This window comes from Agelaius tricolor, unplaced genomic scaffold (genome assembly GCF_023055355.1).
Source record: "Agelaius tricolor isolate 1412-34295 unplaced genomic scaffold, bAgeTri1.0.p SCAF_1, whole genome shotgun sequence".
NCBI lineage: Eukaryota > Metazoa > Chordata > Aves > Passeriformes > Icteridae > Agelaius > Agelaius tricolor.
The window spans coordinates 4,131,259-4,143,272 of record NW_027269261.1 but is presented as its reverse complement, the minus strand read 5'-3'; the positions used below and the strand labels follow the sequence as shown (position 1 = coordinate 4,143,272).

The 12,014-nt window shown below is 42.9% G+C and overlaps 1 protein-coding gene across 1 annotated transcript; it reads left to right on the top strand.

The window, feature by feature from the left end:
- Nucleotides 1-771: 771 nt before the first annotated feature.
- Nucleotides 772-11,515, top strand: CFAP36 (cilia and flagella associated protein 36). The gene is made up of 10 exons (XM_071446595.1): nt 772-929; nt 5,043-5,107; nt 6,021-6,122; nt 6,522-6,636; nt 7,540-7,627; nt 8,346-8,397; nt 9,225-9,351; nt 9,594-9,763; nt 10,173-10,325; nt 11,006-11,515. The coding sequence occupies exons 1-10, from the start codon at nt 779-781 to the stop codon at nt 11,090-11,092; spliced, it is 1,110 nt and encodes a 369-aa protein (XP_071302696.1). The 5' UTR covers nt 772-778; the 3' UTR covers nt 11,093-11,515.
- The last annotated feature ends 499 nt before the right edge of the window (nt 11,516-12,014 follow it).

Here is a 12,014-nt window from a genome sequence, read left to right as displayed (position 1 = left end):
GCACATGGTAAAATAGGAGCTAACAGGAATTTTCCATCATCTGGCATAATTTTTTAATAAAATTCAAATATATAAGCCTGGGGTGGTATTCGCAGGGGTCTTAGGATGAGGGAAGAGATGAAAATGTTGACTCCATGTTTCAGAAGGCTTGATTTATTATTTTATGATATATATTCTATTAAAACTATACTAAAAGAATAGAAGAAAGGATTTCATTAGAAGGCTTGAAAGGAATAGAAAAGAATTTGAATGATAATAAAATCTTGTGACTGACCAGAGAGTCCGAGCCAGCTGGACTGTGATTGGCCATTAATTAGAAACAATCCCAGATCCACCTGTTGCATTCCACAGCAGCAGATAATTATTGCTTATATTTTGTTCCTGAGGCCTCTCAGCTTCTCAGGAGAAAAAATCCTAAGGAAAGGATTTTCCATAAAACATGTCTGTGACATGACCCCAACCTGGACTGTGCTGTGAAAGTGCGGGTGAGAGAGGCGTTAGAACAGCTGGGGCTCTCCGGAGGGCTCAGGGCCGTGTCCCTCATATCCCGGCTGTCCCCAGCACAGGGAAGCCTGGCTGCACCGCCTGCTCCCGTGCTCCATTTCCCTCAACACTGGCGACTCTCTAATTTCTTCTCTTTCCATTGCTGGGCAGGACCCGCTCGTCAGGCGGCCGGGGATGCTGCGGCCGCTCCCCTCAGCCCCACCGCTCCCCTCCTCAGCCCCGCTTCCCGGGAATGCCGTGAGGGCGGGTGGCTCCCGGCCCGCGGTCCCGCCCCATGACGCCGGTTGCCATAGCGGCCGCGCCGCTGGCCATGGCGGCCGGGGAGGAGGACGACGTGGAGTGGGTGGTGGACACCATCGCCGGCTTCCTGCGGGGGCCCGCCTGGTCTATCCCCATCCTGGAGTTCATGGAGCACAACTGCGAGGGTGAGCGGGGCGCCGGGCGGGGCGGGGCGGGTGTCCCGAGGCCTCGGCCGGGCCTGTCCCGGTGCGGTGTCCCCGCGGCTCCCGGGGCGCTCTCTGCGGGAGCGCGCACTCGGCCCCGCCGGCCGCGCTCCCCGCGGGGGCTGCCCGGGACCCGCCGTGTCCCCCGGGCGAGCCGTGGGTCAGGCGGTGCCGTTCGCATCCATGAGCCCGTCCTGGGATTATGGCGTGAGCTCACGGCTGACACCGAGCGAGCGCTGCACCCTGCGGCGCCCCGGACCCCGGCACGGCCTCCAAAGCTCTCCCAGAGCCGGGATTTTTCCTTAGGAAACCGGTCCGGACAACCGAAAACGGCATCCGCTCAGTACGACAGAGAAGGAGAAGGCCCAAAGTGAAATTCCTGCACTTACGTGAATGTTGTCAGTTAAGACGTGAAAACCCCTGAGTTTTAGTGCCTCGCAAAAATGATAGTCAGCACTGTCAGTGGTTACTGGCAATGTTCTGTAGGTGATCCTGTGTGTGAGTTTAGCTCGGAAGCAACTCCAGTTCAAACTTCCATTTCTTCCTTTGTCTTCTTGAGACCATCCAGGCATAATTTGGGGAGCAGCCTGGGTGAAGTGGAAGTAGAGGCAGTGAGGAGGGGCCAGGATTGCCCGTGGCCAGGGGAGGCCTGTGCAGGTTTGTGTCTGCTGAGGGAGAAGGAGGAAATCGACTTTTTGATGCAGAGATTTGGCTACGTTACTCCTGCTTACAGAACAACTTCTGCTGCCAAAAAACACCCGGATCCTTACAGTAGCAAAGTAATGACAATTTGGGCAAGTCTGAAAGCAGTGCCTAAGCCCTTTGGAAAAACAAAGGCAGCTTTTGTTTGTGATTCTTGAAAAAAATTGCTTCTCACTTTCTTCCTGAATAGTTTCTACCCCCTCCAAACTTTGCATGAGGCACAATTGTCATGAGTCCATACGCCTTTCCCTCTTAAAACTGGCAAAAGAAGAAGGGAAAGCTCCTGGAGTATTCACAGCTAGGAAGGGTTAGAGAAACCTAGGCTGGAAGTTTTGTCCTGGGAAGCCTGCCTAAACTTGGGGTGGGCTAAATGCTCTGGTTATCTTGCAAAGGGTCTGGGTTTAGCTGTCGAGGGAATTGATTTATCCCTCTCAGGAGCAATGATCCCTTCTCCTTAGAAGGTTGAGGGGAATTTACTGACAGTAAGAAGATTTGTGGAACCGCTGTAAATTTCCACCTAGCGTGAGGCAGGCTTGTGATGGTCACTGCCTGCTGTGCTGATTCCACTGCCGGTCTGGTACTGACACATGTTGTCAGGACAGAGTCCTTTGCACTCCCAAAACATTTGATCTTTGGGCTGGACAAGCAAATTAGCAACACTCTGATTAACTGACAATAATTTGTGACTCCTCGAAAATACAATTTGGATTTTGGTAAGTGGTGTGTGAGGAATTCATTTTAGAACTGTAGTTACTTCGGCCAAGTCCTTGCACTTCAACTTGTAAACTTACTGTAATGGTTTTCTATCTGTCAGTAAGTGTTTGCTTTCTCTCTCTCCCTCTTTCTGGGAACCTGATTAATTTTTTACAGCTTGATTAATTACCTTTTACATCAAACTGAAATTAAATAGAGGGGTGTGTATCATCCCATTTGAGGGGTCCTAGCCGAGATTCTCAGTTTTAACAAGAAGATAATGAGTGTCTCCAGGACATCTGTGTCCCCTGGCTGGTCTTCCTAACTGTGGGGACAGACATATGAACCACATACTGTGGTTCTTCAGATCTTTACTCCTGTTGGGCCACCCAAGACTGTGCCAAAACCTTAAGCAATAATGACGTGATTCAGAAGCCCTGACTCAAGAGAATCCAAGGTCTCTGTTCCAAGTACTCCTTAAAGCCACTTAGCTGAGAGGAGATGCTGACTGCAGCTTGCTGTACTTGGCACTGAACCTCATCCCCTGGTGTCGCCAGCCTGGGGACAGAGCGCAGGGTGTGCCAGCTTCCCGCTCTGCTCTGCAGGAGGAACATCCCCTTGGCAGTGCCAGGGAACTGTCACCGAGGGGGGACATCCCTGTGCTTGGGATGCCCAGGGCAGGAGGGGTGGGGGAAAAGGGACAGTTGGAAAAAGGTGCAAGCTGTGGTCTGCAAGAGCTGGGAGTGATCCCCAGCCAGGAGGAGACAACAGAGGCTGTCAAGTGTCCTCACTCTCCTGAGTTTGGGAATATAATTGTGAAAAATGCCAGTCACTTGGTTTTAAAATTCTAAAAGAGTAATAGTAATAAAATGGTTATAAAAATGGTAATATAATTAGAGTAATAATAATTTGGACAATTTGAATTAGGACAATATGAAACAATAGAGACAAAGAGTTACAGACAGTCCGGGTACCTCTTTCTGGGCAAAATAAGCCCGAAAAAGGACCCACGTTAACAGAGGATTAACCCTTAAAAGCAGCAGCCTGTTGCATATTCATACACCTCATACATGATGCATAAATTCCATTCAAACACAGGATTCTGTCTGGTCAGTGTCAGCTTCTTCCTCTGAATCCTGACAGCGCCTTAGAGGCAGGAAGAAATTCATTTTTTCTGATAATGGGGCAATAAATTCCCTTTCTCTGAAAGATTGAGGTGTCCTGTGGCTGCTATCTCAGTGCCAGTCCTTTCTTTAGAAAAAGTATCCTACACAGCACAGTTTCTATTTTAACATTTTGTTATAACCTAAAACTATATTTAACACACTAAAGAGAATTAACACAGCATTACTTTCTAACACAACACCTATAATATTCATTTTAATATTTGCAAAAAGCCAATCATAAAATATGCATTTTTCACATGGTTGTTGCATAGAACTGATATCTATAATACCTCCTCTACCATTTGAATTTAATCCTAGATATTTGTAAGTCTTTTATTTTAATTTCTTCATTAAAAATTTTGCCCTGCGCAAAACCCACGAGCAATGTTGGTTTTCCAAAGTAAGATTAAAAAGCAAGTTTCCCTCTGCTTTTGGGGGAAAAATGAAAGGTGTGATTGGATTTCTGTCATTGCAGTTCTGTGTTAGAAGGCGGTGCTGCTTTAGGAAGTGCCACCTCAGCTCACCCTGTGCCCAGGTCTGGAGTGATGTGGCCTCGGGGCTGTCACAGCTGGCAGAGATGTTGGCAAACTCGGAGTTTGGGTGAGGGTTGCACAGGCATCAGCACCATCAGAGATGTCACATGCACACGAAGAATAAATCACACCAATTTAAACAGAATTCCCATTCTTCCAATGACTTCAAAGGATGTTCCTGGCAAGTGACTTGTCCAAGTGGCTAATCTTGGAGGGGATTGAGGCAGATTTATTTCTAAGCCTCTGCTTTAATTGCCAGGTTTTACATTACCTCTCTTAGTTGTTGGCATGAAATAAATGTAAATTAACCCCCACCCCTCCCCCAAACCTTAGTTTTCAGTTCTTATTTTCTGCTTCTTCCACATATTCTGCAGCATGGAGATCATGTGCTTGAGTAGTTCCAGTCAGGGATTTTAATATGAATTTACATGAGTATGATGAACATGGTCTATAGTATAGAAATGTCCATTTTTCCTACATCAGGATAGATAGAATTAAAATAGAACTTAACTGCACCACATTTCCTCTTTGGGTTTATCTGGTTATGCAGGCAGGGACTCATTTTTCTGCATCACCTTGGCTTCTCACTACATGAATGACATTTAAAAAATGGTTTAAGTCATTAATAAATAAATCTTCCATGTAAATACATGGAGAGTGAGAAATTTCCTGCTTGATGTGTCATAGAACAACCTTACACAGAATCATGGGGCAGTTCTTATATTAAAACTTACTTTTTAGTGAATGTATCTGCTGAATCCTCAACTTGCTTACAAGTCTATCATGCAGATAAATTTTCCCAATCTTAAATTATGCAGCTTAATTTCTTTCAATTATCAAAAGCACACACTTAGCCTGAGTGAAAACACAGGACTTTTATAAATCATGGCCTATATTTTCATTGATTAAATATATCACCCTGTAAAGGTTAATCTTGCTGGTTAGAGTGTAAGTTAATAAACTTAACTGACTGCAAAATGTTTCTTCTTCCCCCTCCTCAGTTTTTGATGATGAAGAAGAAAGCAAGTTGTCATACACAGAAATTTATAAGGAGTACCAAGCTCTGGTGAGCATTATTCACTATCTGTGGTAATTTCTAAGCAAAAGAAGTTAAAATGTTAAATGAGTATTTAGATGAACTTCTGAATTGGGTCATTGTTGTTATTCAGTATTTTTCTATGTGTTATTTAGAAATCCTGGGAGTTGCAGTTGTCATATGCATTTATATGCCTAAAGACCAGGTACACAGAAAAGAAACTGTGACACAGTCACAGCTCTTAGGCTGTTTTACATATTCATCATTAAAATTAATATATCCACTACCTTCAAGATGGTATTTATAAGCTTGATAATGTTATTTTCTATCAAGTGAAAATGACAACCAGCAGGATGTCTGGGAACACTCACAACTTGGATTTTGTTCACTAATGAGTCTGGGAAATCTTTTGAATTATCTTTCAATTTTCAGAAAAAACTGCAGGAGATTTTTGGAGCTTAAATACCTATAAAATAGTGCATGCAGATTTCTAACACTTTCTGTAATGAGGCTGGGGAATACAGATTAAAATATTAAATGATATTAAAAAACTTGGACTGAATAAATACAAACCAGCATTCATTTCTGCTGTGGCCTCAAAGGCTTTCAGGCACAGACTGGCAAAAAGCCTTTTACTTTCACCAAAAAGCCATGAGGAATACTAGCCAGGAGTCTGGGGAAAAGGTACACGAGTGAGGGTCCTGGAAATTGGAGAAGATACATTAAGGAGCCATCAAATTTAGCAATAAAAATGCTCATTTTGAACAGTTCATGAAAGCAAATAAACCTTGAAATCAGAAAAGTCAGTTATGCTATTGTAGTGATTTTCCTTGGAGTTTATAAAGCACAGCAGCAGAGAAGAATAGACAGTAATGACAAAAATTCCTCTGATTCTCAGGGAAAAACCGTAGAAGGTAAGGTATAACCTTATGCTTTCTCACAGGTGGAGAGATTACTAGAGGACTACCTTAAAGAAGTTGGAATTAATGAGGAGAAATTTCAAGAAGCTTTTTCTTCTCCTCTTGCAAAGACCCACACCTCCCAGGTATTTGCCTTCATTAAGGAACATACGGATTTCATTCTTGATGTTTTCCCTAACACAGCTGGCAGGAGATGAAACCTGGAAAAGTTTTCATGGTGAAATTGTAATTTTCAGTTGAACTGCAGCTGTAAATTGACACTGGGAAACCCAATTTTATCATAATATTCTAATATTGTCAGAATGTTACTGCAGGCATGTTGATCTAAAGACAGAACCCACCAAGTTATTTTCCTGACCATGAGCTCTTCTTGGATATCTGGAAAAACAGACAGATAGGAGAATGAAATATAATTATTAAAAACATGCTCCCCAGAAACTGAAAAATCAAGCTAATTTCAAACAGACTGAGCTGGTTAGGATTTCTGTGGGGGTTTAATTTTGTGCATATCTTTCCTCCCACAGGCCATTCTGCAAACAGTGTTGGCAGCAGAAGATTTTAGGCTATTTAAAAAAATGATGGTACAGAAAAATATTGAAATGCAACTGCAAGCAATTCGAATCATCAAAGAAAGAAATGGTGAGCAGTGGTGAATGTGGGGGTTCTCTGAAGGATTTCAGTGTTCTTTTGCTGGCTCTTTAAGCCATTCATAAACGAGTGTGGAATGCTGGTTCTGCTCCAGTTAGAGGAAAACAGCCAGCTGATGGTCCTGGGACAGGGATCCCATTATTTGGTGACAGTGACAGCTGTCTGTACTGTGAGGGTAGCAGATTTTTCAGGTCTGTTTGTCTGAATTTCTCTGTGAAAATTGACCAAGTTTTCTGTTGCAGAATTTTGGTGGCATTTCTGAGTTAAGGCAGTCAGAGCAGTTCCTCAAAAGGAGCAATATCACCAGCTGGAATTCTGCTCCCTGCATGGCAAGGATATTGTAGTGCCTGTTGTGCTTACTGTGCAATTCACACTGAAAAATCCATTCAGGAGGCACAAGTTAAGGCCTTCATCATCCTCATACATGCATGAGAAAGAAGGAAGAGAAAATAATCCACACCCAACTTTGCTGCTCTGATGATGCTTCTGCAAGGATTTGAATCCCACTCCTTCCTTCCATGTCTTTCATTTTACTCACTTCTTCCTGTATGAGTGTTCTTCAGAGAATAATTTTTGAATTTCACCTTTCACATAACAGCTACATTTGGGAGTGGTCCAGGTGGCTGAATTGCAACAGGAAATGCCACAAATGTCAGTGCAGAGCTTGGCTTAACCTTTGATGTCAAAACTTTCATTGCCAGAAATCTTTGCCTTTTTCCTAACAGGATTTAGGAGGTTTTCCTGTAGGATCTTCGTGGAAACAGTTCACATGGCTTTGGTTTTGTGAGTGTGATTTTGTTTGGGTTTTTTTTTTTTATTTTTCTTTTCTTATCTGCCAACTGGAGCACAAAATCATTTTCCTCAGAATAATGCATAAATCTTGTTTTCTTCCAGGTGTAGTGCCTGAGTGTTTGACAGAGGGTTCTGATGTTTTTAGTGAAATTGAACAGGAGGAAATGAAAATACTCAGGGAGGTTCTAAGGTAAGAAATCAATCAGTCCCACTTTGTTATTTTAAAATACAGGTCTGTAGGACCTAACTCTTCCAGCCTTTTGCAGGAAACTGCCTTCATCTTACAGGCAACAGGAATATTCCTGTCAACATCCAGCCTGAGGGAAAATGGGTGGTGCTGGGCAGTGGCTGTGCTCAGGAATATTGAAATAGTGAGGGAGAACTGTGGTGGCTGTGATCTGAGATGTGTGGTACAAATTCTGCAGATTCTCCCCCACTCCCAGTTCACAGACACGGAAACAAATAATAGCAGATTAATATAAATAACAGTTATCTAATATAATATATATAACCATTATATATATATGTAATATATATCCCATATGTAACCATTATCTAATATAACCATCCAGGTTATATTAGATAATGCTGTTTTCCCTCTGGATTCTGGGAATACTTCCCTTCCTGTCTTTAAATTAGCAAATGAAATAAAAGGATAGGTAAGTCCTGGAAATTCTTACACAATTATTTTAGCACAAAGGTAGTTGAGGACCGTGGGCTCTTGTGTGTTTATCCCAATTATTTATTTCTGTTAAGACTTAAGTCATGGAAATATTTTGGATACTGACAAATTCACATTACCTTGTAATTGCTTTGATAGTCGTCAAATATTTAAGCAGTGTTAAATTTCCCTGAAAATCACTACCACTAAATGAGTTTTGAGTATTTCCTCATGTTTATTGTTACAGAAAATCTAAGGAAGAGTATGAAATAGAGCAAGAGAGAAAGAGGACTGAAGAAGTGAGTGTCTTACCTTTGTGTGTGAGTTATGGGGATGATTAAGGAATGCCCTGATATTCTGTCCTGATCCCTTCCATCAGTGCAATGCCCCACAAGCAGCACATTCCCTGCTCAGCACCTGAACCCTGAAATCCTTTCAGATCCAGGGAGCAGCTGAATTGCTGATATTGTCAGGATCAAAGGGCCTTCAAAGTGTAAGCTGCTTGCAGATGGCAGCACTCCTGATCCCACAGGAATTCCCTTCAGGATCACTTGATGGGCAGTGTAGTTATTCATTAAATGTTCACAAGAGAGAACTAATCACCAGCACGCAGAAATCCTCTCCAGGAGCCCATCCCTTGGTGTCCATCAGAGTAAACCTCAGAGAAAGGAAACTGAATGGAAGTGGGGACCGTCCAAATTGTGGAATCATGGCAATAAACCCCCCCTTGACTGGGAGAACAGGCAGTTGTTGTCCAAATCTCTATAGAACACCAAGAACAGCAATATTCTTGATAAACAGGCCAGATTGCAGAGCCCCCAGTCCAGTTCACCTGGCCAGAGAAGGTGATAGTGTTCAGTGATACATTTTTTGTTAAAAGAATGTTTCAACACAAAATAATTTCATATTTTCATGAATGGGGTTCAGACATGAATGCCATGGTTGATCAACAGCACAGACAATTTCTAGGCAGAAGTTCTCAGAGAAGGGCTGGATTGTCTGTAGTGTAAACAATGCAGTTTTAATTGGAAGTTCTTGTGGGAGATTCCTTTGTGTGGACAGTTCAGTACCTGGGGTGCAGTGCCAGGAAATGCAACTCTTGGGTTTGTTTGTTTTCTAATTCAAGGCACGTGCTAAACACAAAGCTCCTGATGTTGCCCACCATTTCCCAGGAGATTCAAGAGAAGCTGGAAAAGTTAAGGAATCCACTGAGGGAGCTGAGGATTCTGAAGAAAGTCCAAAATGCCCATTAGGTAACTTTGGGGGGAGTGCAGTGCTGAGTGGGCAACATGATGCTGGTTTTAAATGATTCAAGAGTCCACTTGTGTCAAGATTTTAAGAACTTGGCTGGATAAGGCTGTGGGTAAAGTGTGTTTGCCCTGCAGGAATGCCTTCCAACATGGGATGTTTTACTATTCCATGATGTTCTGTTCTGATTATTTTTATCTCATGTATTTCTATTCTTTCTAATTGCTTTCTGTGTAAAATTACTTAGAGGGATCTCATAAATCTACAAAAGAAGACCCCAAACCAGTTTGCCCAGTACAAAAAGGAACTGAAAACTTACCCCAGCCCTCTTGTACCAAGGGGAAAGAAGACACTAAGAAAAGGTCTGCTGGGAAAGGTTCAGAGAACACAGTGCAAAAAGCTGGGGTGAAAGAACCTGTAAGTTAAAAACAAATTTTTAAAAAAGCCAAACATAGAACTAGAATGCAAAAAGAGAGGATTACATGTAGAATATATATTTAAGATAGTATTATATTTAAATATAGAATTTCTGTTACTGTAATCAGCTAGATTTGGGTTATTTTGGGTTTTTTTAAAAACAAATATGTAAACACTCATTCACAGTTTAATTAGCACAAATTCAGCTCATGATTTCTGATTTCAGAGTAGAATTCAGCATTCAGTCCTCTGGTAATTTCTTAGGAGACAGCTCTGATTTGAAGCCTCAACTTGGATTTGTTTGCACCTGGTAATTTTGGAAGCAAATAGCATATAAATTGTGCTTTTCTTGCACAGGACATTGATACAAAAGAATGAATTTCAAAATTTTAAACTTTCCCCCCCCCAGGATTTATCAGAAAGTGAAAAGCAGCAGCTGAAGCAACGTGAGGATTACCTAAAGAAAAAACGAGACCTGCTGCTGGCTACGAAGAAAGACTCCAGAAATAATGCACCAGCACCCAACTCTGATCAGAAAGAGGAGGAATCCCCTCCCAAAGAGGTGAAGCACTTTCATATAAACCCACAGGCTTCCACTGCAGGTGTCCATGCTGCTGCTGAAGAGTGGGAACGGGTTAAAAAGAACAAGGGGGGAAATATTTCCAACTTACTGGTTTTGCAGAAGTTTCAGTGATGGAGTTGGCATCGGTTGGCTTCAGCATCATCAACCCTGCTGATTAACTTCAGTTTATGAGTGGATAAAATGCCACTTTGCTCCTAGTCCCTGACCTACTGTTCGGGCTCCTCAAATCTCAGGGATTTTCTTTTGCTTTTGCAAATGCTTGAAAACTCCCTGAAAAAAGAGGAAAATACTAGAAGACCTTAAACCCTTCTTAGATTACAAAACAATGTAGTAACTATTCTGTTTCTAACCCAAAATCACTACTCTCCTTTATAGAGCAAGTACCTAAGGCTGTGAACTAAAGCCTAAAGTCTTTCTGTTGCCTCAAATATTTTTCAGAGTTGCTGTGCATTTTATTATGCTCAGAAGGTGCTCCAAAATCTTTGTGCCTGGGGAGCCTTCAGGACAATTGCTGAGCAGGAGCTGAACTTGGGGCTCCCAAAACACAGATCAGGGCAGTGGGAGAGGGCAGGGTGGTGGAGGAGCCCCATCCTCCACCCCTCTGATCCATGGTGGGGCTGCTGGTTCTCACTGCAGTGTTGTTTTCACTCTGTTTTTAGGAAATATCGGAAGAGAAGCAAAGGCTGCTCCAGAAGAGGAAGATGCTTGCAGAAAAGCTAAAAGAAGAAGTCATTAATAAGCGGTAGTTTTAAGAGGCTCAAAGCTGACCCCAAGAACAGAGGGATGGTTTAGAATAAATTATCAGTAAGTGAAGGGATTTCCAATCTTGCCCTGGGATTTATAGAACTCTCAGACAAGCAGCTCAGTACCTGGTAACTCCCTATTGCAAATGCCACTGAACCACACCATGAACACTCATTTTCCAGAGTGCTGGGAACTCCCTCACTGTCCAAGGCTGTGCCATCACTGCAGAGCACAGCCCTGCTCCAGCCCTGAGCCCTGAGGCACCTGGAGAGCTGGGAAAGGAATTCCTGTGGCAACAGCTCCGAGCTCAACATTGGAACTTTTTCATGTCAACAGTGCAGAACGTGGTTCCTTTCACTAGCCCATTATAAACAAATGGCTCTTTGTCAGCTGTGCAGTGAAATAAAATCTGGTTTCACAAGGAAGTGCACCCTCGACCACCTCATTTGTGAGAAAGCCAATGTAGCTTGGGAGTCAGTACATTCACAAATTAACTCCAGGTTACAGAGGTTTCCAGGCTTTTGGGGCAGTTTTCCAGGTCCCAGTTTGCAATAAATGCAACTTTAAATAAAAGGAGTTGTTTTAGTGCAAAGCTGAGACTCTTCCCAGCAATTCACTGCCAGAGTAGCAGAAATATTTTAAAGTAAGTCCTTTACTGGTTTGGCTTTCACAGACTCAAAAAGAATCCAGGAGAGGTCACCCTGTGCCATTGGCATGGCCTCACTGAGAGGTCACCCTTGGCCACGACAGGCCACAGCTGTCACAGCAAAGAGACAAACCCACCCCTTCAAGTGTCATGGAGTTTTTATTAAAATAGCTTTTATAACTGGTACACAGGTGAACATTGGTTGGCAGATGTTCTGTTCTTTCCCCAAAAGTGGCAGTGGAAGGGCCCAGAGAGGAGAACAAACGTGGCTGCCCACG